At 38.5% G+C, this 27,089-nt stretch overlaps 1 protein-coding gene across 1 annotated transcript in view; it reads left to right on the forward strand.

Moving 5' to 3' along the window:
* ATRNL1 (attractin like 1) overlaps window positions 1–3,122 on the forward strand; it is a gene marked incomplete at both ends in the record, with an annotated part of 499,083 nt that extends 495,961 nt beyond the window's left edge. The window contains one exon of the mRNA XM_084265269.1: window positions 2,998–3,122. Within this exon, the coding sequence (XP_084121395.1) occupies window positions 2,998–3,122 (125 nt within the window). The remainder of the gene's footprint in view (window positions 1–2,997) is intronic.
* Window positions 3,123–27,089: the final 23,967 nt, after the last annotated feature.

Raw genomic sequence — 27,089 nt, forward strand, 5'->3', positions numbered from 1 at the left:
GTGTAGCCTTACATCAGTTCAAATGTAGCTGTATACAATCAGAGGAAAAACGTTTAAACATCCCAGCATGGGTATTTCCATTTAAATCTGATTACAGTGAAATAAAACTGTAGCTATTAAAGGTTTAGAAGAACTACAAATACAAGCAGTAAAAGAAGACAGTTAGTAAATGAGGTAGTAAAACATTTCAGCAGGGCAAACAGTTTATAGCACTCAGCCTTCCTGTAGCAGACTGTGCTATTCACTACAGACCCGTGCACTGTTCCCTGAACTGCACTTAAACCTGCAATTAACCTTTCACGCCTAATGAAGCTGTTTTGCTGCAAAATTAAAATATATAGTACTGCCTGTTTTTACAGAGACTGGGAGGAGAGCATCTCAAAATGAATGACTTTTTCAGATGCTTTTGTTCAAAGGCAGAATTAAAGTGCTGTTGGTGTATAAATCGGGAATGTGCTTTTCAAGGCAATCTCATTTGATGTGCTGTATTTTATTCCTGTACTTATTAATTGTTTTGCATAATTGTAAAAAAAAAAAAAAAGACAAAAAATTCACACACCAGTAATTTTATGATTAGACACTTACTTCCTGAGAATAAACTATTACCATTTAACTTCCATTAGGAAAGACAATAGTTCTGCTAAAGATAACCAAGTTCATATTGCTTTCTCTGGTATTTTTCTCATTGTGGATGCAATTATCTCTTACAAAAATATACTTTCCACTTACGTATTTGACTGGGCTCACTTTTTAATGATCTTTCCACACATATCCCTAAAACAAGCTAGAGATTGTTTTAGCTGCACCGAACTAGGTCAGGTTATTTCTATAACATTTAGTAGAAAAACAAACTAAACTTAAAAATAGGCCCGGTTCTGTAGCTAGTCTTGAATTTCCAGAAATGAGACTATTAGAGATGACCCATTGGTTCTCCATGTGAGGTGTTTACTGACTCCCCTGTTCCCTTCTGCCACCTTACTCAAGAGTCAGAAGCAACCGGAGACCACACTGGTTTGGAAAATACGAGTTGGGATGATAGGTAGGGTGTTTAAAAGGCAGCAGTCAGGAAAGGCAGGTGAAGGAAATAACTTACAAACTGAGTTAACAGATACAGAACACTATACAATTTATGGTTCCAGCTTTATGACTATAAATGTATTCATATTTGTTGTTAATACACAAAACCTGTAAAATAAAGGGAATGTTTTTGTGTGCTTTTTTTTTTATGAATATTTAAGCCAGAGCATTTTTATCAAATCTGCAGTTGTATTTTGATGTAAATTCTGCTTGCTTGCAGTGCCTGTGCATCAGCTTGACTTGGTAAATGAAATTCCTTTAGACTGCCAGTCTGAAATAATGAATTGTTCCCCCAGTTAATTGTATTGCTTTGATAACAAGGAACTGTGCTGGGCGTAGAGAACATAATAAATGAATTTCATCAGATGATTTGTGTGACATTTTGAAAAATGATCTTCTAAAGTGACCCAATTTTAATGGAACTCTAACAGCATGCCAGTATATACCAGTATGCTGCATTATATTTGAAGGAAATAGTTCTTCCTTTTTGTTAATTATTATGTAAAGTGAGGTTAGAATTATGCATCCAAGTATATTTTAAAATCATTTACAAAAAGTGGAAAGCCTGTTTTCCAAGTAATATTCATTCCTTTTAGCATATTCCCTAAGCCTAGCTGCTAAGGACAGGATCACGTGTAAGCAGCCGTCAAAATGTTATTCAGGTTTTATCCTTGAATTTGCTAATACCGGGTACTGCTGATACTTTAAAGGTGTTTCAAAGATTTCAAAAATTCAATTTATCAAAGTCCAATTTAAGGCATCGCTAGCTCATGCCAGGAAATATATGTGTATGAGGAAAAACGACTTAATTAATCTTGGCTCTTACATATCCTGAAATGCAGCAATGATAATTGTACTTAGCGTTTTATAGTATAGTGTCATTTATTTTCAGAAGACTGTATGCACATCAATTGATTCTTGCAACAATTTTTTGAATTAAGAAAGGTAGTATTACACTGTGCAATAGATTTTTCTTTCAGGATACTGAAACACTCCAAGTAAAAAACTTGTTAGTGAAAAATATTTTTTGCACAGTTTCTTAGTAGGTAGGTATTGTAATGAGTGAATGCATGAAAAATATTGCCAAAATTGGATTCTGTAATAGTTTGCTACTGGCCCAAGTTAAAAAATAGAGGCTGCCTGTTAAACATGGTGAATACTCCTAATCCATTTCATTGCAGATTGCTTGTGTGAATTTAAAAATTCAGAACTACCACGTCTTAAGTGGGTGGTATGCAATAACCTGTTAAGTTGTAACAGGTCATGAATACCAACCGCTTAACCAGAATTTGAAAAAGAAGAGTTGTGGTGAGTTGACATCACTTAGAAATTATCCAGGTCAACACCATCATGGTTCACTGTCTGTTCACAAATCAATGCATTCTGGAAAGATATTTTCATATCTTTTTTTTCATGGTAGGTATTAACTTCTGAATATTTCCAAATTAGGAAGGTGTATATACAGCAAGGGAAATATTCAAGGGTACGGTTTCATCTTAACTGCGGTCTCCATTTCTGGTTTATTTTCTGATTTCATAGTTTCATCCATTTGTAAATGCAGTGCACAAACATTTAATAAGAGAAAATCCATGTCAGAGAGCTGCCGGTCCACATAGCCAAAATAATGGTGATAAAGGGAGGTGATGCTAAGATCACATAACAAATCAAAAAGAGACTTCAACGGAGTCAGTTCTGATTTCAAGTCTAGTGTCTAAACTACGCTTTTTTTCTTCCTCCATTTCTTCACTGTTACCAGGTAGCCTATTAGAAAGTGAGAACTTGTTATCTAACTCTGAAATAAAACTGGCTGCTTCCGGGAAAGTACAAAAACTTGTCATGAAAGGAACCATCACACTGCTCTGGAACTCTTCTCAGGAAAGCTGGGCATTAAATTTTGTTTTCCCTTTATTTATTTTACAGGTCTTGCAATTGCAAGTGCACTGATAGACATTTCACAACAGAAGCCTGCGGACTGTAAAGATAAGAGTTCAGGAGTCAGAAATCGAAAACATCATCTTTCAACACGTCAAGGAACTTGTGTCTGAGATTCAAAACCTACAGTTGTATATTCTGTAATGTTTTCTTTTTAAATGGCTTCCGTTGAAAGCTCTACTACAGCCTCAGTTTTTGTGGAGGCAAATCTATGAATGAACATAGGAGGTACTGTGCTCTGTTATAGTTACACAGCCTACTATACCCCAAAGCAGAACAAACCTCTGTGGTAGGTATATTTGATGAGCTTTAATAAAACAAGTGGATTCTGATATCAACAAAATAGGAAATAAAATACCTAGTATTCTTAATCCTGAACATATCAGAGCAGGGAAAAACCTTGAACAGAACTAGGAAAAACTGTACATTGTTTTGTAATGTAGAAGGAAATTGTATAATTGAAAACTTAGCAAATTCCAGGAAACTAAAGGACATTTTTGTATAGCTTAATGTAACAATGAGAATTGTACAGTTCTTTCCTTGTAAACAACATTAAGATTTCTTTCCAACAAGTGGGAACAGAAGAGGATCATTTGGGTTTAGGTGTTCTTTCATCATTTCCTGAAGTAGGTAGGCAGCTTTTCAATTTAGTATCGTATAACCCGAGAACACCATATGTAACATTTGAAAGATAATTCCATAGAAAAAAAATATTTGAGCATTTTGTAATTATTTTCCTTACTGTGCAGAAGTCTCAGAAAGATAATCTGGGCTGCAGCAGAACGATGGGTGGGCTTTCATGTTTCTGTACCTAAGAGTTTATTCTGAATTCTGAATTTCACGAAGACCACATGTGGGTCCTCCATGCCAGCTGATTAGCAAAATTAATTGAGGATGGAAGGGGTTCTTCTGCAATTGGGTTTGCCCGTTTTTTTCCCAGAGAATCTCCAAGATTGCAAGTCTAAGGGGAATTTAACTGCTGCTAATCTACCTGCTCACCTTTCAATATGGAAATTTGTTAGTACCTCTATATTGTCCTGACCTCCAAGCAGAAGAAATGAATCCCATTTAGCACTCTGACCCTTATTTTTAAGATAAAGTGTGGATGGCTTTTGTTGTCCCAGCTGCAGAATTTAAATTCTCAGCTTTACACTAGTTAAGAAATTACCCTGCATAACAAAAATTAAGTTAGAAATCTGAGTTGCTTCCAACAGTTGTTCTTGAATCCAGAAACAGATATGGAACCTCACAAAATCAGTACTTGGCAACAAAAAGCAGATGAAATAGATTTTTTTTTATGGGATGTTAGTCTCTTGGTGTCTTGGTCACCACAACAGATAATGTAGCAAACAGCTTTTACGACCCTCAGTCTTTTTCTTTACTCAAAATTCCCAAATATACAAAAGAGTAAGAGAATGCTAAGGGGTAGGTAGCAGATGTGTCATATTCTCATTTACACATTACATGTTGACAGCAGTATAATACGAAACTAGTAGTTTTGTACAAGCTTGTTGAAAGTATAGTTTCTCAACTCCAAATCTGCCACCATACTAGTACAGGGGAGTGATAGAGGTATAAATGCCTCATGTAATGATAGACTTTTGGTAAATATGAAAGATATAAAAAGATAATTGATGTTTACTACTATATCTGTATTTTTCATGTTCTTTTTATTTCAGGAAGATGATGACATTTTACTGTTTATAGTTGACTACATAGTTACTTGCATGCCATGGTGGTGCAGTAGCAGTAATAAAGCCCTGTTGTGAGTTGTGTTTATTTTGTAATGCCATTCATACATAGAAGTACTCAGCTTAATTTGGATGAGGACTAAATGTAAAAATAATTATAAAAAGGAACGATTGTACAGTATGTAGTTATATCTTATACAGGAATATTAGGTTGCGTCTAACCATGACTGCTCTATTGTTTTGATAAATTATGCACTTATGAATTATGGTATAATTATTTCTGGCATGATTGTTTCAGTATTTTCATATCTTAAGATAAGATTATTATCCTAAAATAACGCCATTGGAACCTTGTGACTTTTATTGCCTATTCTGACCTCAGTCTCATATATTAATACTTCAAAAATTCCTTTTTAAAGCTTCTGTTAGGAACTTTCAATCAATGCCACTTAGCATAGTGAAAAAAATGTTCTTTTGAAAACAACCCTTTTGGTCAGTTTTGAAGTTGATCTGTCCAAATGAACATAAACCGATGGTTTCTATGATGCATACACTTATGAAAAGGAAAGAACCGCTTGGAATATATTCCAAACTCTATATTACCCTCAACCTAAACATTTCACATAAGAAATATACAGTGTGTGTTTTGTGAATGTACTGGAAACCCTGTACACAGAAAGACCGTGTAGTCCTGTAGAGCAGCGTTGACTGTACTCACTCATAAATGATTGCATTGCTCCGCGTCTCAGCCGGAGTTAGAGAAATACTTGAAAAGCAGGTATGAGTTTTAAAGGGATTAAAATATTTTATTGCAACAGAGAAGATGGGCAAATAGCTATCAGCTATTTTATTGTATTAGCAGTTACAAATGTTAATTTAATTGTACGAGAATAGCATGTTTGTCATGGGATCATTCAGCATTTTCATTCACTCTGAGAATGTTTTTTCCTAAAGTATCTTTCTTTTCCCAGGGTCCCTGATTGCATGCAAATTAGTAAGACATATAATAGTAAAATAAATAAATATTTCTATAGTGGCCACACTTAAATACCAGAAGTTTGCCATCGCACCTACTACCAAAGTTGCAAAGTAACTGTTTCAGCTTTCTCTTTTAAAGGTAGAAAAAAAGCATTGTGTGTCTGGCAACTACATTTTGCTAGTTGTTGGCAAGTGCAAACTTTTTAACAATGACCACTGTACATCAGATGAGATGTTTTATCAATTGTCACATTATGATTACTTCGTGAAAAGGCCAATTTTTTTAAAAGTCTGTTCTTCAGTATAACTTTTGAACTCTTTCTTAGAGTCCGAAAATGTTGAATGGCCTGTTTTACCCCTAATGTGATTTATGTTGGATGAAAAATAAATGAATCTGCGCTGCTCTAGAAAGTAAGCCCCGGTGAAGTTCTAATTGTCAGGATTCCACCTCTGCCCCCTCAGTCCATGGGTCCTGCTGAGGGACATTCATCAGCTGTGAATTACTGTTCATTGACTGTCCATGGTAGCATGGGTTCACCAGTCCTTCAGTTCCCCCCTGTGCTTGAATTTTATATACAGCTCTGAAGCCACTTAAATCAAATTTGTGCACATATAAATTAACACTTTGGAAATCTCGCTTCCATTCATTACATTCCTATGCAATGAAATGGAATGCTACTTTACCTATACTTTACCTAATGGTTATCTGTATGTTTGCCAATATTAAAATTATATCTATCTAAAATAAAAGATCAAATTCTAGATATGTTAAGGCATGCAGATAATTAGGAACATTCAGATTCATCTGATTTGAAAATTTTCATAGCTGATTGCTCTCTTTATAGTTGGAGTCTCCCCTCATATTCCCAAATCAAAAACATTATGCCAAGTTCAGATCAGGACATGGAATTTGTAATGTGTAAAATCAGTAACAATAATTAATTTCTAAGTAACATAGAGAGCTGGAATCCTGATGGTAAGAATTTTAGTTCAGGGTAACTCTAGCAGATGTTCGGTCTGTTATGCATAATAACTTTAATAGTATTCATCTAAATTATAAAAACATAATGTATCTAATTTCATTACCAGTTTTTTAAAAATCATCTGAAAGGTTTCTTGACAATAAAGGAAAAGTCTCTGTTAAAGGTAACTAACAAAACCTCTCTTTTTTTTAAACAAAGTTCTATCCAGAATGCTTGACATTACTGGGGAAAATTAAATAAATGAGTTCTTGTTTTTCAGTCTCATAAGATGCAGCATTACCTGAAAAGCTGTAGTCTACTGATAATTCATACCCTCTCTAGAGGAAAGCATGAGAGTACCTAAGGCTCTTTTAGGTGCTTGTAGCAAATAATAGCCAAGCTACTGTTGTTCACAGGTGATCAGAACTTCCCTTATTGTCTTCAGCTGTACTTGCTTGCTAAATAGCAACACAAAAGCCGGTCTTGCAGAATGGGGGTTTGTGTAATTCAGGGCTATATGCTGTTTCAGCCTTGCCTTATTTAATGATATCTCACTTCCAAAATGAATGCTTACATCTCTATGTGACTGTATATACGGCCACATGTGGCCATTTCTATGGCTATGGATGCTTCAGATGTACAAAATCACAATCTTGTGTATTTAGTTAAAGTTCTAGTTACTCTCTAAAATTTATGATGAAGCTGAAAGGGACTATTATTATAACAGGCTTTCTTAAACTGGGTCTTGGTCATTTAAGTTAAATCTGAGCCAAGTTTTGGTAAAAAAAAAATCTCCACCTCTTCAGGTATGTTCAGAACTTCCTTTTTCTAAAATAAGAAAGCATGGGTGGGAATGTTGAAGAATGAAAAACATACAAACCAAACAAGCCTCTGGGAAATGTACAGGAATTATATATATATGTATATAATTATGTAATTGGTTTCATAGCTGATTTAAATGAGAACTTCTTCTCAATTGCCTCACATATTCTCACATATTATATTGACTAGTATGAAGCCTTTAACTTGCAACTATTTATGTCTATACAAATAGTAATTTCTGCAGAAATAAAAAGTTAAAGCTATTTGGCCCTCAGAGGATACAGAAGTCTGTTTGAAATACTGTGTAGTGCACCATTTCAGGGGCTTATCAATCGGCTATCGGTATTTTCAGCAAGTGCCTTCCGTTCTTTTATATCCTCTATTTTTCAGTACATTGTCCTGTAACAGTTTTCCATGCTAAGGTTGGAGTTAATGCAGAAAGCTTCTATGAACTTGGACTTGGAGAGCATTGTTACTCACTTAACAATGACTGTTTACCTTTGTGTGTTATCAAAACAATGCTTAGTGTGTGTTCTTTACCAATTTTAGCAAACGCTTTTTTTCCAAAAGGCTTTTTATTAGGCAAGAAGCAAGGAAAGAATGAGATGGAGCTCTTCAAACACGCATCCAAACCTAGATTTCTTAAACATCTTCCTCTGCTGAAAGTCTTTTTAACATTCCTTTCCAGGTCAGTATTTATCAAAAATCATTGTTAAAACACGATTCTTAGTGGGTAACATAAAGGACAGTTTGTTGGGTTTTTTTTAAATGTGAACTACCAAAGCTCTTTTATAATATTGAGTTATAAAATATACCTGAGAAAAAATAAACATATTTTTAAAACATAGTTTTTACTAGGATAACCACTATAGATGTTCTTATGATGGAACTCTACCCAAACTGACCATATCCTAAAGCCTTATCTCAGACCTGAAATCTGTTAATATTGCTTCAACTCCCCTCCCTAAAGCACTAAGATCCAACTGGTGACATATAAAAATCTTTCTAAACGTATTAACATAGGTAATTTTGTTTCTGCTTCTAAGCAGATAGTTGGAATATGGCAAATCATTTTTCTGCTTTAAGTTTCCTAACTGAATACTTAGGAATGATGAAATTAACCTTACTAATGACGTGGGAATATTGAAGATTAATTAATTAATGTTTAGAGAGTACTCAGAGCTCTTTAGTGATCTAAAAATAGCTGTATGACTGCTAAGTATATTTTAGTTATTTAGTATCAGATTTATTTAATAGTGCTAGACATTGCAGTTTTCTATACCACAAGTTGAGGCATAATTTAAAAAAAACCCCAAACAACCAAACTAAACATTTGCTGGGATATATATTCAATGATTCATACTCTGTGGCATTTCACACGATAGCAGTCATGGAATTTACTCTCAATTTCTCCTATCCAGGCCACTTTCCAATTCTTGGTTAATCATTTACTAGCCTACTGAACTTACTGATATCTTTGATTAATCAGGCTTCTCAGATGCCTGATGTTGTCCAAGGCCAGCATGACTGTTGTTTTTCTTCTTCAAGTAGCTGTTCTTTGTATCGTACCTTCTGCTTCATTCCCAGTTGCCCAGACCATCAGGTCCCAAAGGTGCTACCCTATTTTGATGTTCATTGTAGTCTGAAAACGTCAGGGTCTGTACCATTTTAACCATGATGAAGAATATCAGGGATAATCTATTTCCATGCCTTATTCCCTCATTTGTATGAAATGGGCCAGAGATTTCACACCCTCTTCATGCTCCATCTTCATTGTAAATAGTGACTATGCCTTTTTAAAAATGTTTTATGAAGTTATAAATTCTTCCAGAGTAGCTCAAAGACCATGATATGGCATCATAAGATTTCTTATATTCTATAAGTCCGCATATTCATCTTTATTACAGTGTTATATATTATCGAATATCTCATTAAAATATTTAATATTTGGTAGGACTCTTTTCCAGAATCCCCACCTGTGTGATTGAACTGTTCTTGCTTTATTTTAAAAAAATAATTTGAAAAAAAATACACCTTTTGAGAGAGCTAAGACAGACCTCACTAGCTTTTACATGTCATTTATGAAAATCATCTTCTATTGCTCCGAGACTTTTTCAGCTATCTGAAATCAGCAGAACTACTCTGTACAGCATTTGGCTTCATTTACCTCCTCCTGCTTTTAATAATTTAATGGAAGCTCTGTCAACACTTGGTGCTGAGCTCTTCCCAAAGGGTTATAATTGATTTTTGGGTCTCTTCAGAACTGAGCTCCACAAACAACTCCGGTCCATCCCTCTGAAACTTCCTTCTTTGAAAAGATTTTCATTTTTCAGCAGGTTTGCAAGAAAATTATACCCCTTCCTCCAGACATGGATTCTGCCTTCTCAGGCATTAACATTCCTCCTCTACTCCATCTTCCCTTCCATGCCATTCAAATGTTCTCTTTCACATTGGCTTTCTTGGCATTTTCTTTTGACTCAGTCTCATCACAAAAATGATCCATCTGCATGCTGATCCCAATTCCTCTCCAAATCCTTTTATACTTGCTCTTGGAAGTATGCTGTTGATTTCTTCAGCAGTTCTCCTACTCTATGGTCATCTTACGCTTAATATTGGCATCATCTGTGCACTTCATATAGAAATCTTCCAAAGTTACTGACTCATCCTTAGCTGCTGCTCAGTGATCCCCAAAATCCTCAGAATTTGTAGGTTTTGTTTGTAGCATATATGTTTAATTGGGCTCTGTACAAGGCTACTCCTGCACAGGCCTTTAAAGTTTTGATATCCAGCCAGTTGTTCCCAGTCCCTCACCCTGCATTTTCACTTCTCTTGCACGATCCACACTCAAAACACTTGTGTCCTCAGTTTCCATCCTTTCTTTAGATCTCTACAGTTTGATCTCCTTTCCTATGGCTCATTCAAGAGTTTTTCTAAGATTTTATGCTTCTTTATCAAGAAAAAGCCTTCAAATCTGCACCACATTACTTCAATATGACCTAACTCCTTCAGCCTACCCAGGTTTTTTACAGTCAGCAGAGCTTCTTGGGTCACACAAGTATCCAAAGCATTCTGTTATGTCAAGATGCAGGCAACCCGTACCAGAGTGGTTACTGATAGATAGCCCTGTAGATATGGGGGTTGTTTTGCACAATGCTTGGAGAGCAAGGCTGGAATGTTTGAGAAATTTAACTATTTTAAGTGAATTAGTCAAATTGCTGTATAGGTGTTCTCATCTTAACCTGACTACCATTTTATATGGTTTGCCTCCCACTGTGCTTCTTTATGGTCTTTTCATCACTGAGCCACTGATATTACTAATGGTAGACTTTATGTTATTTAGTTTATGTTATAACCTAAAAATTTTTTCAAAAGGGGCCTTTAAAATTGTATAGCTCAATGGTAGCTCAAATTGAAGCATTTAGGAACATGTGATTTACCCTGTCTATGCTCAACCTTCTGTTCCTACAAACTGCATTTGTTATAAAAATTACCAGCCCTAAAGGAGCACTTTGAAGCCTGGTTGGCTTTCACCTGCTTTGCAAAACTTTGCTTTGATGGCAAACAATGTCAAATTGCAAAGATTTCTTTATCTGTGTTCCTGTGACAGTGCAGTGTGGAAGCAGGAGTTTTGCTGTCTGGGAGGATCAGCGCAGTTGTTTTATAGACTCTAAAAATGAAGGCCAAGGGGAAGGGCATCAGGAGCTGTAGCCATACAGATTATGATTTCAGCAGCAAAACCAGCAACACTAAACTCTAAATAAGTAAAACTTTAACCAGTAACAAACATGACATTTTGCTTTCTGATTTCTCACTTGATCGTTAGGAGTGTGATATACAGGTGAAGTTTCATTTCACGGGAGAAGAGACAAAATAAAGTGCTAAACTAACTTGTATTTACCCAAAGTGGTATGTCTGTGCTCACACACACATATTTATATTAGTGCCCTGTCTATCGAAGTGTTAGTTTGGCTCGAGGTCTGTGGTTTGCTTGCAAATATGTATGTTATCTTTCTTGAGGATTTTTCTGACTTTCCATTTGAGTTTTACATAGACTGCAGCTAAAAGGAGGGGGTTGTTTTATATATCCTGAGTTATCTAGGAGAAGATTAGCCCTGATTAAATCTGAAATCTTCAGACTTCCAGTTAGACAGAAGTTAATGGCTATGGACTGAAAAAGGATCAAGCAAAGTGGATTTAGTATTATAGGCTGGATGTGCCAGTCTTGTCCTTCAGAAGCCATAATACTAATACAAGATTGTAATATTTAGCTCAAGTTGTATAACAGATCTTAGGATCAACCTCTTGAGGTACACCAGCAAAAAAAATCATTGATGACAGAGAAATGTCACAGGTTGACAGAAACTGGAGCAAGCTCAAAGCTTTCTGTGGTATAGAACCTCTTTTATAGATATATATATATATTACTGTGATGTTTATCTTTTATAATTAGGTTCATAGAATCATAGGGGTTGGAAGGGACCTCCAGAGATCATCGGGTCCAACCCCGCTGCCAAAGCAGGTTCCCTAGGACAGGTCGCACAGGTTGGCGTTCAGACGCGTCGTGAATCATCTCCAGAGATGGAGACTCCACCACCTCCCAGGGCAGCCTATTCCAGGGCTCTGTTGCCCTCACTGTGAAAAAGTTCTTCTGCATGTTGGTGCAGAACTTCCTATGCTCCAACTTGCAGCCATTGCCCCTTGTCCTGTCTCCACAGACCACTGAAAAGGGGCTGGCCATTTCCCCCTGAATCCCATACTTAAGATATTTATAAACATTAATAAGGTCCCCCCTTAGTCTTCTTTTCTTCAGGCTGAACAGTCCCAGCTCACTCAGCCTTTCCTCTTAGGGGAGATGCTCCAGGCACTTAATCATCTTTGTAGCCCTTCTCTGGACTCTTTCCAGGAGATCCCTGTCTTTTTTATACCAGGGAGCCCAGAACTGGAAACAATACTCCAGGTGGGGCCTGACCAGGACAGAGTAGAGGGGAAGGATCATTCCTTGGCTATCCTCCAGTCTTCAGGCACTTCTGTTCTCCAAGACCTGTCGAAGATGTTAGTGGCTCAGCAATCACTTCCGCCAGCTCCCTCAGCACACGTGGATGCTTCCCATCCGGGCCCATGGCTTTATGTGCATTAATCCCTTTGAGATGCTCCTGGTCCACCCCCAGGATCATCTTGTTATGACAATAGGACAACCGCATGCACTGCGTTACATTGCATCAGTGTTTTGTACACCAAAGATTTAAAGATACTCCTATATAGCATAATGCAGTGTGGTGCATATCTCTCTAGCTAACTCTGGGGAAGTTAGTCTGGGTACCAGAAGGGTATAGCTGCCTCCGGACTGTACTGCACCCCTGCTAACAGCTTACTGCTTGGCAGAGCTTAATTAGCTCAGTGAGAGAGCACAGGATGCTGGCACTGATACAATCCAGCTTGTTCCCAGCCAGCTCAGGTAGTTCTGCACAGTGTTTAATTTTCCTGTCTAGTTTCTAAGTTAGCAAAACTTGCTGGATTAGCCTTAGTGACAAAGCAATGTAAATAACAGCCCCGTTCCAGGAATACACCCAGAGCTATTGAGTGACATTTTTCTGCAGGATTTCTTCTATGAGCTGGTGAAGCAAAACAAATGTTAAGATATTCATATTAGTAAGTATATTGTGCCCTTAAAAAAGTCAGTTACTCCTTGTCCTATGAAGGCTGGCACTAACTGTGCTGATCTGTGAAATCTGAGTCATGGCTTAAAAAAATAACCCAACAAAACAGTTGGAAGAACTGTGTACCAAGACCAAGCAAGCAAGGAATAGCAAATATTGCCTGGATTCCTTTTGAGCCAGGTTTTATGAAAGTTTGTTGCCTTTTTGCTTTTTTTCTGCTATTTCAGGCTGCGCAGTTACCCTCTGTACCTACGTGCCTGACATTTTGTTAGGTGCTTCTGAGTAAAACACTCCAGCTCCAGAAGTATTTAAATTCGTATCAATAATGAACAGCTTTCACTCTTTCTCAGTCAATGTTGGCATATGCAAAGCAAATTGAAAGCTATGATCAACATCATAAACTGAAACATCTATCTCTTCCAGTCACCCATTACCTTGCTATTTTTATTTTTTTTTTCACTTTAGATAAACAATCTACAATGTGTTTACTGAGGCTTGTACTGATATCCCTCCATGGTATAGGCGAGTCTACTTTTATTCCAGCAGACACAGAAAATCAGCCCACGGTGCACAGTGCGTGCAAACCCCTTTGAAACCTCAGATTATTTGTTCTCTGACTGTTCTAAGGTAATTAAGGAGCATTGCATGTTTCTCAATTAATGATTCCTCATTCAGCTGGGGATCTTTGATGCTAATTTGTTTTAATCAGGACAGAGACTGCTAAAAAACTAAACAATTCAGTGAAGAGGAACTAGGAATTTTTAATCAAGTGGAAAAGATCTAAATGCTATGAGGGACACATCCATCATAAGTTTTCACTTCTTGTTCATTTAACTTTGTTCTTTCAGGTCTCATAAAATGCCGCGTTAATCAATGCAAGAAAGTTTCTTAAGCTAAAGAACGTGCAGTATTTTTTCCTCCAGCTGATTTGAACATTTGTGTAAACGTGAGGGGCAGGAACAAGAGCTATCATATTAAAAAGCAGTCACTATGGGTTCTTAGCTGTGTGCAAAAGTTATAGTTTTATGTTTTGTCAAACATCATACAGAAAGGTGTCAATCGTTGTGGTCTTAATGTGCTAGGGCGTCACTGGAAAAAGATGCTGGTTTTGTTGGGGATGGGATGCTCTCCTTTGAAATGTTATTTTTTAAATTATTTTGGTATCGCAGTACATGCATATGTTGGGCAAAGTGACCTTCTGTATTCTTCTGCACATGAAATAAGTATTTCAAGTGGAGCAGCCCATGCTACATGAAATCACATGGTTTCTGAGTAGGCCATGTATAGGCTTGATAAAATAATGTTTTATTCCAAAGTACATTTATTTATAGCACTGAGGCAACAAGCACTTCACAGTTCTGCCTCCTCCAGCTGCTTTACCACGATAGACTTTGTGTCTTTCACCATTAAAATAGTACCAATGTGCATCTTCTACTCGCACGGTTTCAACAGTGGTGTGCTCCCAAGCCTTGGTTTCCAGGAGCCTTCAGCTATCAGACAGAGTTACAGCCATGATGGATACCTAGGTCCAAAACATAGTTCTCCCTGTATGAGCAGTAATTTGGCACCTGTTCAGTTAAAGGTAAATTGTAGGTGCTAAGGAATTTCCAGACTAGAAGGGGTGTCATTTAATGGCTTTGAGGTTTTTAGTGTTGGGAAGCATTCTCAGATTGCAAATTCTCATGTGACCACCAGTGTCTTCCCAGTCACAGCTTTTAATGGGTGAATTCTGTTTTGGACTGGTACCTGACTCCTAGTTCTGAATTGGTTCCTGGCAAAGCGCTGTGTCTAAGCTCTAGACAATGCCAAAAATCCACAGAGAGCCAAGATGGCTTTGTGCCACCTTGCCCTTCTTTCTTTATGACTGTGAATGACTCTGTTTATTTTGTAGTTCAAGAGTCCAAATCGGAAAAATAATTAAAAAAAAAAAAATCCTGCTAATGAATTCCTAGTGTTCTATCTTAAGGATAAATTCTATTTTCTATAGTCTTTTTTAAAGCAAGCTTAAATATACCACAGCTAAAAGTAGAATTCTATATGTTAAATGGAAGCACAAGTGTTTAAGTTTTCTACAGAAGATGGCTTTTTTTCACTCAGAAGCTGTCCATACACTGTGAAACACAGTTCAGATGCTTGAACTTATGCTAATTGAAACATCAACATTTTTCTGTCTTCAGTGAGTACCCTGCTCTTTTCGTCTTCGAGATGGCTTTCCCATGTGCAAAAAATGAGCTGTAATTATGCCCAGCTCAAGGCAATCTCAGGATCTAAAATATCCTGCCAACCAGTGTGTTCTCAATCTGCCTTGTTAGTTCACAAAATTGTGCATGTGCCTTTGCTACAGTCTCAAACCTGATAATGTCACATCATTGGGACAGGAAGCATTCTCTGATCTTATCTGAAGTGACACTTGCAATTTCAAGTTCTAGCTTGATGAGATCACATTGTCAGGGCTCCACATAAGTGTGATCTTTCCTGATTTGCAATTGTATCTGTTTTGAACGATCTTTACACTGTTCAAGCAAAAACGTATGATAATGTATTTTGTCAGATGCAAGGATAATGAAAGGGTGATTTCATGTTTCCACTTTTAGAAAATCCAATTCATGTAACTAAACTCAGTCAGTTTTTCTTACCAGTTCCACCCCATCTGTCTATTTTTATTTGCACCTGGAAACTCTAGTACCCGCAAAATATGAGCATGTCAAGGTAGCTCGTCCGCTTCATAAAATAGATGAGCCTTATTACCTTTAAACCTCTATTTATTCCATGAAGCTCAGGGCTATAAAACGGTTTGCACATGCTAGAGTTTTTAAAACATATATTATGTCTTCAGTAAAAATATTTAACATAGTAAAAGCTTGTAAAGTTGAAGAATACTTAAATACCTACATTGTGTTATTGGCAATAAGAAAGGCTGTTATATTTAAAACCAGGAGACTCTAATGTCACATTTCAAATTTTTTTATTCATATTAATTTTCTACATATGTAAGCATACAGAAAGGAAAGAGCTGTTGTGAATGCTGTATTTCCCTTTTACCATGTAGATGACTGAATCCTGTAACACCAAGTAAAAATAGAAGAGGGAAGAAATACCACATATAGCTAACCTAACTTTGGGAGTTTCTGAACAAAACTAGGGTGGTAAGGCACAAAGACTTGGACCTTCAACCCCTGTTTGATATACATTATGAGAGCCCTACATCAAGGCAGGTGACTAAGACAAAGCAAGCGTTGATCTCTTGTAATAACATGACAGTCTTACTTATTTGCCTGGGTTGTGGCATATGGACCATAGTAACAAGCAAGACAAACCACAGCTATTAAGCCAAAAAGTGAAAAAATATTTATTTGTCCATTCAAAATGCCAAAAATAGAAGGCAATAAGAATCTAGAGTACTTTACTTCGTTGAATAATAAGGTGAGACTGGAGTCTTGGTCCTGGAAGGCTGGAGGAGTGGAAATAGAAGACTTTCTTGGCAAGCAGTTTTGAAATCCATACAAAGCCTTTGACAAGTATTTTTTCAGCTGAATATTATTCCTAAGTAGTCATGTCCAAGCCAGAGGGAACTTGATTTATTAGAGTTATTCCCATATTGCAATAATTGTATCTCTCTTACTACAAGATTAGATGAATATACAGTTTTGGTGTATATCACATAATGATACATGACCTAGATAAATCACCAAAAATTAAACCTAAAGTGTTCCATCTGGACTGACTAATCCTAGACAAATTCTATTTCTTTAATAATGAATCCAAGCCCAAAATGCATTGTATTGTAAGGGAAGTGACAGTTCTGCCAAAACCCTACATAACTTGCAAGATGCAGGCTCATGTGCGATTACTGTGTACTGTGCTGACTAAGAAAAAGAAAGGACAGAATTAGGTTATTGTGATGCTACCATATATACTAGGCCACTGCTGTGATGAGAGATACGTATATAGTGCTGCCTTTGTGCACCCCTTCCAGAGTCAAAGTGCTCTCCAGGTTTGCTTATGTTCTGGTGACAAAGTAGGCAGATGTCTCTATCAAATATATAGTATATTAATAGTTCTTTTACTGAATATTATCATGTTGTATTTATCACAGAGCTATTCAGATTAGTACATTTGAAGGAGAAAGTGTCTTACACTATTTCTAAGGGACTGGATTTCTTCTAGTTGTACAATGTGGTTTTGTGTTTATTCCCATGCTGATGTTCAAACTTTATCACTGGATAGACTAAAATGTTATTAGATGGCAACAATAGCTTCCAATCTATTGCCTGGTCAGCTAGATTTTTATTGTATAAAAGATCTTACCCTTTCCCTTTTATTTTGTAGTGTATACAGAGGTTATTCCAAACCCCTTTATGTTTTGAGTGAAAGATGTATTTAGTAGCTAGGTTTCAAAAGTACTGTGATTGAAAATCTGCATACTACGGAGACATTTCCAGTAATCTGTTCTTGGCCTAATGCTAGTTATTCTTTAGCAATCATCTGGAAGAAAATACAGCATCTCTGCTGGTAAATATTGCAGGTGACATAAAAATTAGTGGAGTGGTAAGTAATGGCAGGACAGATCATTTCTATATTCTGGATTTGCATCATTCCGTAAGGTGAGCTCATCTGAACAATATGCATTTTAATACAATCAAATACAAAGTCCTATGCCTGGGAACAAAGAATTCCAGTCACTCATACAGAAGAGCAGAAAAGTACCCTTGAAATATAGTGATATCGGGGAAGAGTTTGTGATGGGTAGTGTCTGAATATGAGCTTTCTGTTGAATATAATGGCTAAGAGAAAAACATTAGCTTTGAATGGGTAAGCAGTGAATGTCAAGCAGGAGGGAGATGAGTTCATGGTATGACAGAGATAATTGCTAGCATTCTCTGTCCAGATCTTGTTTTCACCCATTAAAAAAAAAATCTCAGAAATAGAAAAGGTTCAGAGAGGAACAAAAGAATGATTCTGAGCCAGCAGGGGAAAAAAATGCTAATAACAGGTGATTTAAGAAAATTAATCTACATAATTTAGCTAGGAGAAGGTTAATAGGTGACATTATACCAGTCTTCAATATGTACATTACTAGCTATTTTGTGATTGTGAAGAAGTGTGAACACATCGCCTAAAAGGGTAACAGCACCTAGCTGATTGAAGCTGGAGCTAAACAAATATGGACTTAGACCACACAGTGTCTTAAAACTGATGGTAATTGATTACCAGAACAATTTATCTAGGATCAGAGTGTATTTTCACACTCTGATTATCTTTTTGAAAAATGTACTATGATTTAAACAGAAGTTAATTTAAAATAGATTATCGTATCAATCCCTTTGGTTTTGCAATCCATTACAGATACTTTACAAATCTCCAAATGTGACCCAGAATGCAGATTTTTTTGTTTGAAGAAGAAAATGTTTACAAAATGACAGACCTATAGGAATATGTGCTTGATTCATTTTAAATCTCCTAGAGAACCGTTTAAAAGAAATAAGAAATCTCCAGTGATAGCGGCAACCCGAATATTATGCATCAGAATTTAAAAGGGGAATTAGAAAAGCAGTGACATGAGTTTCTGTTAACTGTCTAAGCTGTCCAAAATGCTGAAGGAACATAACAAACTGGGAAGATACAGCACCAAGAATTGAATACTGTAATAGCGTAATTACAGGCCTATTTCTTATGATACATCTTGTTTATTGCCCTTTTTAACTTGTCATTGACTTTACCTTTTTACCACTGAAGTGTAGACAAGATTGTGACATAAAACTATAGCCATTAAATGAAAGAGTTTGATAACACGTATTTTGAAATATTGGTGTTGCTGGTCTATATTTCTATGGCTTGGCTTGTGAGAGAAATGAAGAAAAATATTAGTGAGGCATTAGAAAATGTTTGACTCTAGTAATGCTCTCTACTGAGTCATGAGAAGGAACTGCTTCCATTGCTGAAGACACACAAGGTAAAAGATAGTAGTATGATAATGACACCAGGAAAGGTCAAAAGATGAAGTAGTGATGAGAACAGACATGTCAGAAGGATGAATAGGTGTGGTCATTAATTTCAGTTCCAGAGACAAAAAACGTAGATTCTGGCAAGATTTAGAGGACAAGTAGAGGCTGAATATGATGCAATAGCTATAGGACAGACAAGAGTAGAACACATTTGGATAAGGCAAGAGACAAACACTCTCCCTGCATGTAGCATTTATTCTTTTTTACAGGGTAACACCTCATTCTGCTACAGGGTGAGCTCAGGGACAGAAAAGGAAAGAGCTGCCGAAAGGCAGACTGCTTTTGTCTACCAAGTACAGCTTTTCAAAAACTTCTCACCTCTTGATTCAGGGTAGTGTCTGTTTCAGAGCAAATGATGGTAAATGCAATGACTGAACTACTTGTGAAAGGAAGTGCTTAAGTACAAAAACTGGCAGAAGATAAATTTCCCAGAGTCAAGAACAGGAGCAGCAGCAAGGAAGAGTTTATCATTCCATACCTCTCCTCTGGCTTTAGAGCCATTATTAACATTGCTAGGTAACAAGAATGGATATAAACTAGGAGCAAGGATCTCAGCAGGGTACCATCACAACAGCCCTCAGATCCCAGTGACTGCACATGTGGGTTTTACAGCATTGATATGCGTGATACTCACCTAATCATTTTTCTGGCTGAATACCTGCAGGAATGTAGTAATCCTAGAAATGCAGTGAAGATGAGAGGATATGTATATATATTTTTTAATGGCAAGGTCTTGAGCACTGATGTAATAGATATAATTATCTAAATATCTTTGACATTCTGATCAGAGACACCCAAGAGCAAAGAGTTCTGTTCTCTTACTTAGTTTAAGCTTCCACATTTCAATTAATGTTCAAAGAAATCTTTCCTTCTAAGATGAAGAGAAATGAGGTATTGATATAATTATACCAATGAGGAGAAAGAACTAGTTTTACCAAACGGGTACTAGGAACCTATTTGTTTTCAATATCCCATTAAGCACTTTTTCTATTTGTCAGGGCCCCAGTTCAGCAAAACATTTAAGCCTTTGAGGTAACTTATTGTATTCAGTGCAACACAGTTTCATACTTACCCATATGTGCCATTGACATTAAACACATACTTAAAGTTAAGCACACAATTAAAGGCTTAGCTGAACTGGAGACTAAGCTCTTTCTAAAAGAAGTTAGTTGCAAAGAGAAAATGAGCAGGGGTTTACTTCTACTTAGTTGCCCTTTACAGCTACATTTGTGCTTAAAGAGTATGGTGTCTAGAAAGAAATAGTTAATCCTAATTCCTCTTGCAGGATTCTCTAGACAGAGCCAGCTGCCAAGGAATAGTGATTGGAAAATTAGGAATTTAGGATTGGCACATCAAGGACCATCAGTTCTAGTCACCCAGTTACTGTAGACAACCGTACTGCCTAACCCTTCTTAGCTCTTCTTTGGGTTTAGAGGCCAGGTAGATCTGGAACTGAGGAACCATTGCCAGCTGCCTGATTGGTTACCTGGGCCAAAACCAAGTCTTTGGTGGCATTATATAGAAGCTGGTTATTTCTGGAAAAGATGGCATAGTAGCATAAAACATTGTGATATGCACCCCTTTAGGCTGTGAATTCTGAAACTAACTTCCATCTTTTACTGCTTCCTCTCTTCTCAGAGTTCTTATTTAGACTTAGATGTGATGCAGACCCTTCAACACAGTTCATAATTTTAGTGGGTTAAGTTGTTGTTGTCTTAATTCATGAAAATTGTTTGGAAGAGGTAGTACTTTTCCTTTTTGAACTGTCAGATACTTTTCTCCTAAATTCCCCAAGCCACAGATTGATATCTGAGCCTATGTGTGTGTTATTTTTAGGCCTCCCACCATTCTCATAACCATTTATGATTACTGTTTTTCACATGTCATACTCTGGGGTTCATATCACCTACAAGTCCTTTCTTGTAATAAACAGCATTACTTATGTACGCTTATCTAATTTGATAAACAAAAGATTCCAAGAGAATCTTTATTCTACAGTTGGATTCAGATAAATAGTCCTTTCAGCACTGCTGTGAGTACAAGTGACATTTTTGAACCATAACTTAATAGAGAGCGACTGGAATAGCTGACTCCTGATTTTTTGCGGAGATAAAATGAAACTTCAGGCTTCAGACAGTCCTATCATTGATTTTAGTCTTTTATCTCCCATGAAAACATCCCCCTCAAAAATCATTTAGCTGTGGATTTAGCAAAAACAGAAAGCAGATTTTGTCTGTTTTCAAGCTATCCCAGTAATACAGTTATCTGACTTTATTAGAGCATACAGATGCTACTTGGAGAACAAACCCACTTCTAAGCTTATTTAACCCATTTCTTGCCCTGACATGAAGAAATACATTTTAGTATGTGTCCTTGGCAAGTCAGATGGAAAGAGCTTGGTGCTGGGAATGAAACAGTTGGCAAAAAAAGAACAAATGGAATAAGTGGGATGGAGTGTCCTGACAGACCCATAGTCCAAAATTCTGGGTTCCCAGCAGCTTCATTGCAGCCTTGCTGCTCACTGTGCTCTTCTTTTCCTCCTGCCACCCATCCTCCTTCGCAATCATGCGTACTTGAGCGTATCTGATATTGCAAGACTGATAGAAGCATCTGAGCACCTGTTTGCTACAGGTTGCCAGGACTCATTAAGCTCATGGTCCTAGGGTAAGCCAATGTGTCTGATCTGTGGGTGACCCCATGCCTAATGCATGGAAATAGCTGCCGCTGGGAAGCAAGAGCCAGGAGAGGAGGACTGCTAGGCTTCATCAGAAATGTGCTCTTTCCTGTGCTGTGGCCAGCAATACTGTCCTCACCGAAGGCCCATGTCAGTGTTGCTCTAGAGGTGTATTTCTTGGCACACAGATCTGGCTGGCTTGTGTCCCCTGCACCATAACCTCCAGGACCCAGTAATCACTATGTCAGTCCACTTTGCCCATGTTTATCTACTCTGTGGGCTTCCTCATAAGTTCGTACAGTGTTGATAGCTCTCAGGCTGTGCAAACTCTGGGGCAAGGCCATGGAGCAAGGCTGTCATTCTCTGGTCAGCCTGAGGCATGCTCTGTTTGGCAGGAGGAGTACAGTGATATGTAACCTACTCATGCACTCTAGCCCCCCACATATGGTCCAAAGCGCTGCTTGTGAAACCGTGGTTTAGGAGCACACCTTATCTTTACACTGAAAGTGCCATGGATAGTGACTGTAACCATGTGCAGCTTGCACCTCAGCCTGATTCTGCAGGTACTTCCCATCCCTTGGACACCCTTTCACTTGTGTAATCCATCTTTCAGAGGAGTGCTCCTGGGCTGCAGGCTGTAAGCTGCCATTGTGGCTGGTTTAGGGTGATGGAAACAGCCTATTAAGAATGAGAACAGCATGTGTCCTGGTTGTGCCATGGAGTGTGTGAAGATGCATGCCACTAGCAGCACGTGCTTTGTTCATGCAGGCCTTATTAATCAGCCTTGTCAGATACACGGGGGTGAATATCAGGCATGCAAACCTTAGTATATGGAACATGCAGATTTCATATACAGGTACCTTGGCCCAGATCTCTGCCAGGGGCATACAGCCTTAGAGTATTATTGAATGGAAGTGTGGGACGTCAGAGATCTGAACTGCATGACCAGAAAGTCTAGACAGTGCCAGGTAGCCTCTGCATTGCTGCGTGTTCTTCCTGAATGACTCTAGCTGCAGGAGTGGATTTTGAATGTACAGACTCTGTGGGTGCCTAATTTTGGGAATGCAAAGAGAATTAAGCAGTGGAATGAATTTATGGATGTTCGGTATGATAACAAGGGAACAGGATAAAAGCTTCAAGATGAACATAGGAGGGAAGGAGTGAGGAAACAGAATTTGCTTATGAATGCACAGTAAAGCCTGAAGCAAGTGTACTGGATGAAGGAGCAGGGAATCTATTTGCATTAGCTTAGCTGTGTGTGGTTATGTTTGTCTAGTAATTGGGCAACTAAAACCTTTGGGAAGTCTTTCCCTAAGAGCGAGTTAAATGAAAGGCAGCAGTTACAGAACGAATGTATGCAGAGATGTGGAGAGGAGGAGGAGGAGGGTAGAGGCTGGGTTTGTCAGCCTTGTGCGGAGTGAGGCGGGAAACTGCTGCTCTTTGTTTAAATGTCTGATCTCACTCTGGAAATCCTTCACTGCTATTAAAAAAAAAATATAAATGCAGCAGGGACCAAATTTAATTGCCTAGTTACCGAAGAGAAGAAAATGGTGACTCTATTGGAAACAATGGTAATAAGGTGATAGCTCACGATCCTGCCACAGGCTTTTATTTATCAAGGTCCTGATCCTCAAAGTTGTTGAGTGCTAAGGCAGTTCATGCAGTGGGGCTCCATATGGAAACAGATCGGAGCAGGTCAGGTTTCCCGTGGCCACCTTTGCTGTCACCACCATTGGGGTGGTGGCTCGGTGTCTCGCTCTGTACAGCCACTGTGTACATCTCACCATTTCCAGAGCTGTACTACAGCCGGCTGGTAGAGTCAGTATATTTGGAAAATTGTTGAGGAAGCCAACTATTGCTCCCACTTTGATAAAAACTTGATTGCACGTCCTGTGCTAATTGTAACAGAGCTCTTTTGCTGTCTGTCTCTGCACATGCATCTCTTGCAAACCACTGCTTACTGCAACTCTCTTCACAGCGCCTGGCAGCTGGTGCTGCGAACAAAGAGGCTTATTGAGCATTTCCCCGTGCTGGGTACTGCTCCGGTGGCTGGAGCCGAGAGAACCGCAAGATGATTCACTGTTTGTTGATCCCACCCATTGCGCTCTACACTCTGTCCTGAGCTTGAACCCCAGCTTTCTGAGCGGCCGTTCAGCTACCCCATATAAAGCACTTAGGACAGCTGCTGGTTGTAGCTTTGAACTGTTACAGCACCGTGGGCTCAAGCTAGTCTCCAAAAATCTCCCATGGATGATTCCCATGTCCCCATGGGGAGATATATTCCCATACTTCTCATCTCTATCCTGTACATGTAGAGTATGAGGACAGGGAGGAATAAGAGCCGGGAGCACAGCTCCCCCTCCCCTCCTTGCAGAGCACAGACTGCTTCTGGCTTGCCCATGCAATTTTGTTTTGTTTTGTTTTCTCCTCATCTAACCCCTTACAAGAAATTACCAAAGAGCTCTAAATCCTAGGGGCAAGCCATCCTGCTCAGTGCTTTGTTGCAGCCCATGTTTGCCTAGTGCAGAAAAGCCCATGTACAGCCTGAGCTGTGTATGGTACATGACAGATCTCAGAGCTGTACAATGCTGAGATCATCCCGGGGATGTGAAAATAACACTCAGGCAGTGAAGATCTCTGACAGCCAATACATAACACCAAAACTGGTGGAGGGAGGGTATATATGAAAGAAAGTCATATGTAAAATTTAATGTGGTGTGTTTTGTGGTTTGTTGTCTTTTTTTAAAGCCAGATATGCAGTTTCCATGGACACCCATTTTTATCTTATACTATGTTTCCTTTTATTAAATATGCATAACCAGGCTTGCTCAGGATGTGAAGTCTGGTGTTTGATTTTCTTTACATTGTCACCAGGGAATTACTAATAGGCAAGGAGATTTCTGAAGACATTTAGGACAGTTTTACCTTCCTGCTGTCAAAGATGGTTTAACCCTTAGGAAGCCAACCAGATATGGGAAAAAGGGCAAAAAATTCAGGGGAGGCAAACTGTTCATCTTTCCCTAGCATATCTCATTTTTCCACTGGGCCAGCCTTTTCTTTTATCAGCCTTTCACACCATCTAGTCCTCCTCTGTTTTTCCTTTTTCCTTAGCCTTGATAGCACCAAATAGTCATTACTGATAAGACCTGATTCCATGGAGTCCCATGAACTCGTTCTTCTTCATGGGGAACAAGTATGCAAAGCAAGAAAACCCAGTGTTTAAGGAAGGAGAACTTGGATTGTTGGTTGGTTTTTTGTGGGTTTTTTCATTGTTTTACTTTGGAGACATCTTGGTTTAGAAGAGGAACCTTTAAAAAAAAAAAAGAATAGGCCTCATCTACTTTGTAGGATAGCCTGGGAAGCACAGTGATGTCTTACTAAGGTGTCCTACTTCAGAAAGCCTAAGCAGCAAGTTGCACTGAACATAATGCAAAGCATAACCAAAGAGAAAAAGTAGGTGTGTATGGGGGTGGTGTCTTTTTTGAGTTTTCTTAAATTTTAGTGCAGAGTTTTGGGGGGGGGGGGTTTGAGCTTGTTGATGAGAAGGAGTTATAGGTGGCAGACAGTTTTCTGGAGTTTTCCTTCTGTTTTCCAGTTGCACGAAGGCTCAGCATTCTGAATAGCTTCAACTTTAGGCATAGCTCTCTTAAACAGTTGGATCTTCACTTAGCTTATACCACAGATGAATGGTTACGAAAAGAGCTATTTGCCCATATGGAAACTATGCTCTGGCCTCATAGAGGGGGAAAGCAAAAAAATATCTAAAATAACTTGTACTTCATATACTTCTGCAAAGCCAAAGAAGATACAGGAAAAAATGGTCATGTTCTGTTTGGGTATTTTTTAATCCAGATCCCTTTTTAAAATTAATTTCTTCATTGATGTTCAGGAACAACACCTGGTGCCAAATTCAGCAAGTTTATTAAAAGCTATTGATCCCACATTGTTCTGTGTCCAGGTCCCCACCTGGTCATGTGGTTCAGATTCATACTGCTTTTTACATTATTGCAGCCTTATGGAATCAGGGAACATATATTTCTCTGTCAGGTTTAATGGTGAGAACATTTTCAGCGTCTCACTGACATGCCATTTAGAAGAGAGAAGGTGAAAAATTCAGAATTATTCTATCAACTTCACTTTACTCTTCCCATTTAAAAGGAAGAGTATAGGGCAGGTTCCCCACAAATGTCATCACTTATATCTGCTTATACTGCAAAGTCTTCTACCTGAAAGCTCTCATGAAGTTTTTATCCATTAGCCTCTTCTTTATCAGGTCCTTTTTATATAATCTTGGACACTGTGCTGGGCAGAAAACTATGAAAGCCAAGAAGCAGAGCAAAGGGCAGGTGGCATAGAGGCTGATGCGGAAGGAGGTGACTCATTTGGCATTTCATCCTGATCAGATTACTACATTTAATTTAGACATTGGAATCTGACGTCTTCTGACACTTCTCATGGCAGACGGGAGGAGAAGTGGATGTGGAGAGAAGTGCTGTACAATGCAGCAAGGCAAAAAAAAGATTTGTTGCCATTCTTTTACATTGTTACACCAGCAAATACAAAATAATTGCTTCCTAGCACAGGTATAGAGTCTCTTGGATGTGACAGGAGGTAGGTTATGCTGAGTTCAGTCCACGTCTTTTCTGGCAGAGGAGATCAGGCCTGAAAATGCATCTACGGAGATTGCATAACTCTGACTTTGTGAAAGGCATGGACAAAGAGATCTGAGTTATTCTAGGCTGTTCTGGTTCCGACCAGCCCAGAGTTCCCCAGGCAGCCAGCACTGGTGAGCCGAGGTAGCCTGGGCTCTTTCCACACCATCTGACCTGGGGGGCTGGTTTGGGACAAGTGGATCTGTGCATCTCCGGGACAGTTGGGTGTCAGGTCGGTCCTCATGCCAGTGCAGAGCTCTGTGTTAGCAGGTCATTGGGTCAGTAAAGTGCTCTGTTTCACAACCATGTGTGTGTATTCTGCCACGGGCTCTGTTGTTCTTCCCCAGAGGCCTTGGTGGCCTCAGTTCCTTGTCTCTTATACAGCAAGTACAGGATCCCAGGGAAGGGCTGTGGTCTGGCCAGGCGTGTGGCTACATGCATGGAAGTCCTGCTGTTAATCAGTGTTTACAGCCTGCATGTGAGCCAGGTCAGTCTTCAATAAGGCAGAAATGGATTTTGTGTGGTGAAACCTTGAATTCCTTATCCCAGTGCTGCTGATGAGAGTGTGAACAGACGTGAGAGAGGTGTGGTTTTATCCCTTTATCTGTGCCCTGGTAAATGCACTCACATGTGCTGATC

The sequence above is a fragment of the Gallinula chloropus genome, assembly GCF_964237585.1.
Source record: "Gallinula chloropus genome assembly, chromosome: 5".
Lineage (NCBI taxonomy): Eukaryota > Metazoa > Chordata > Aves > Gruiformes > Rallidae > Gallinula > Gallinula chloropus.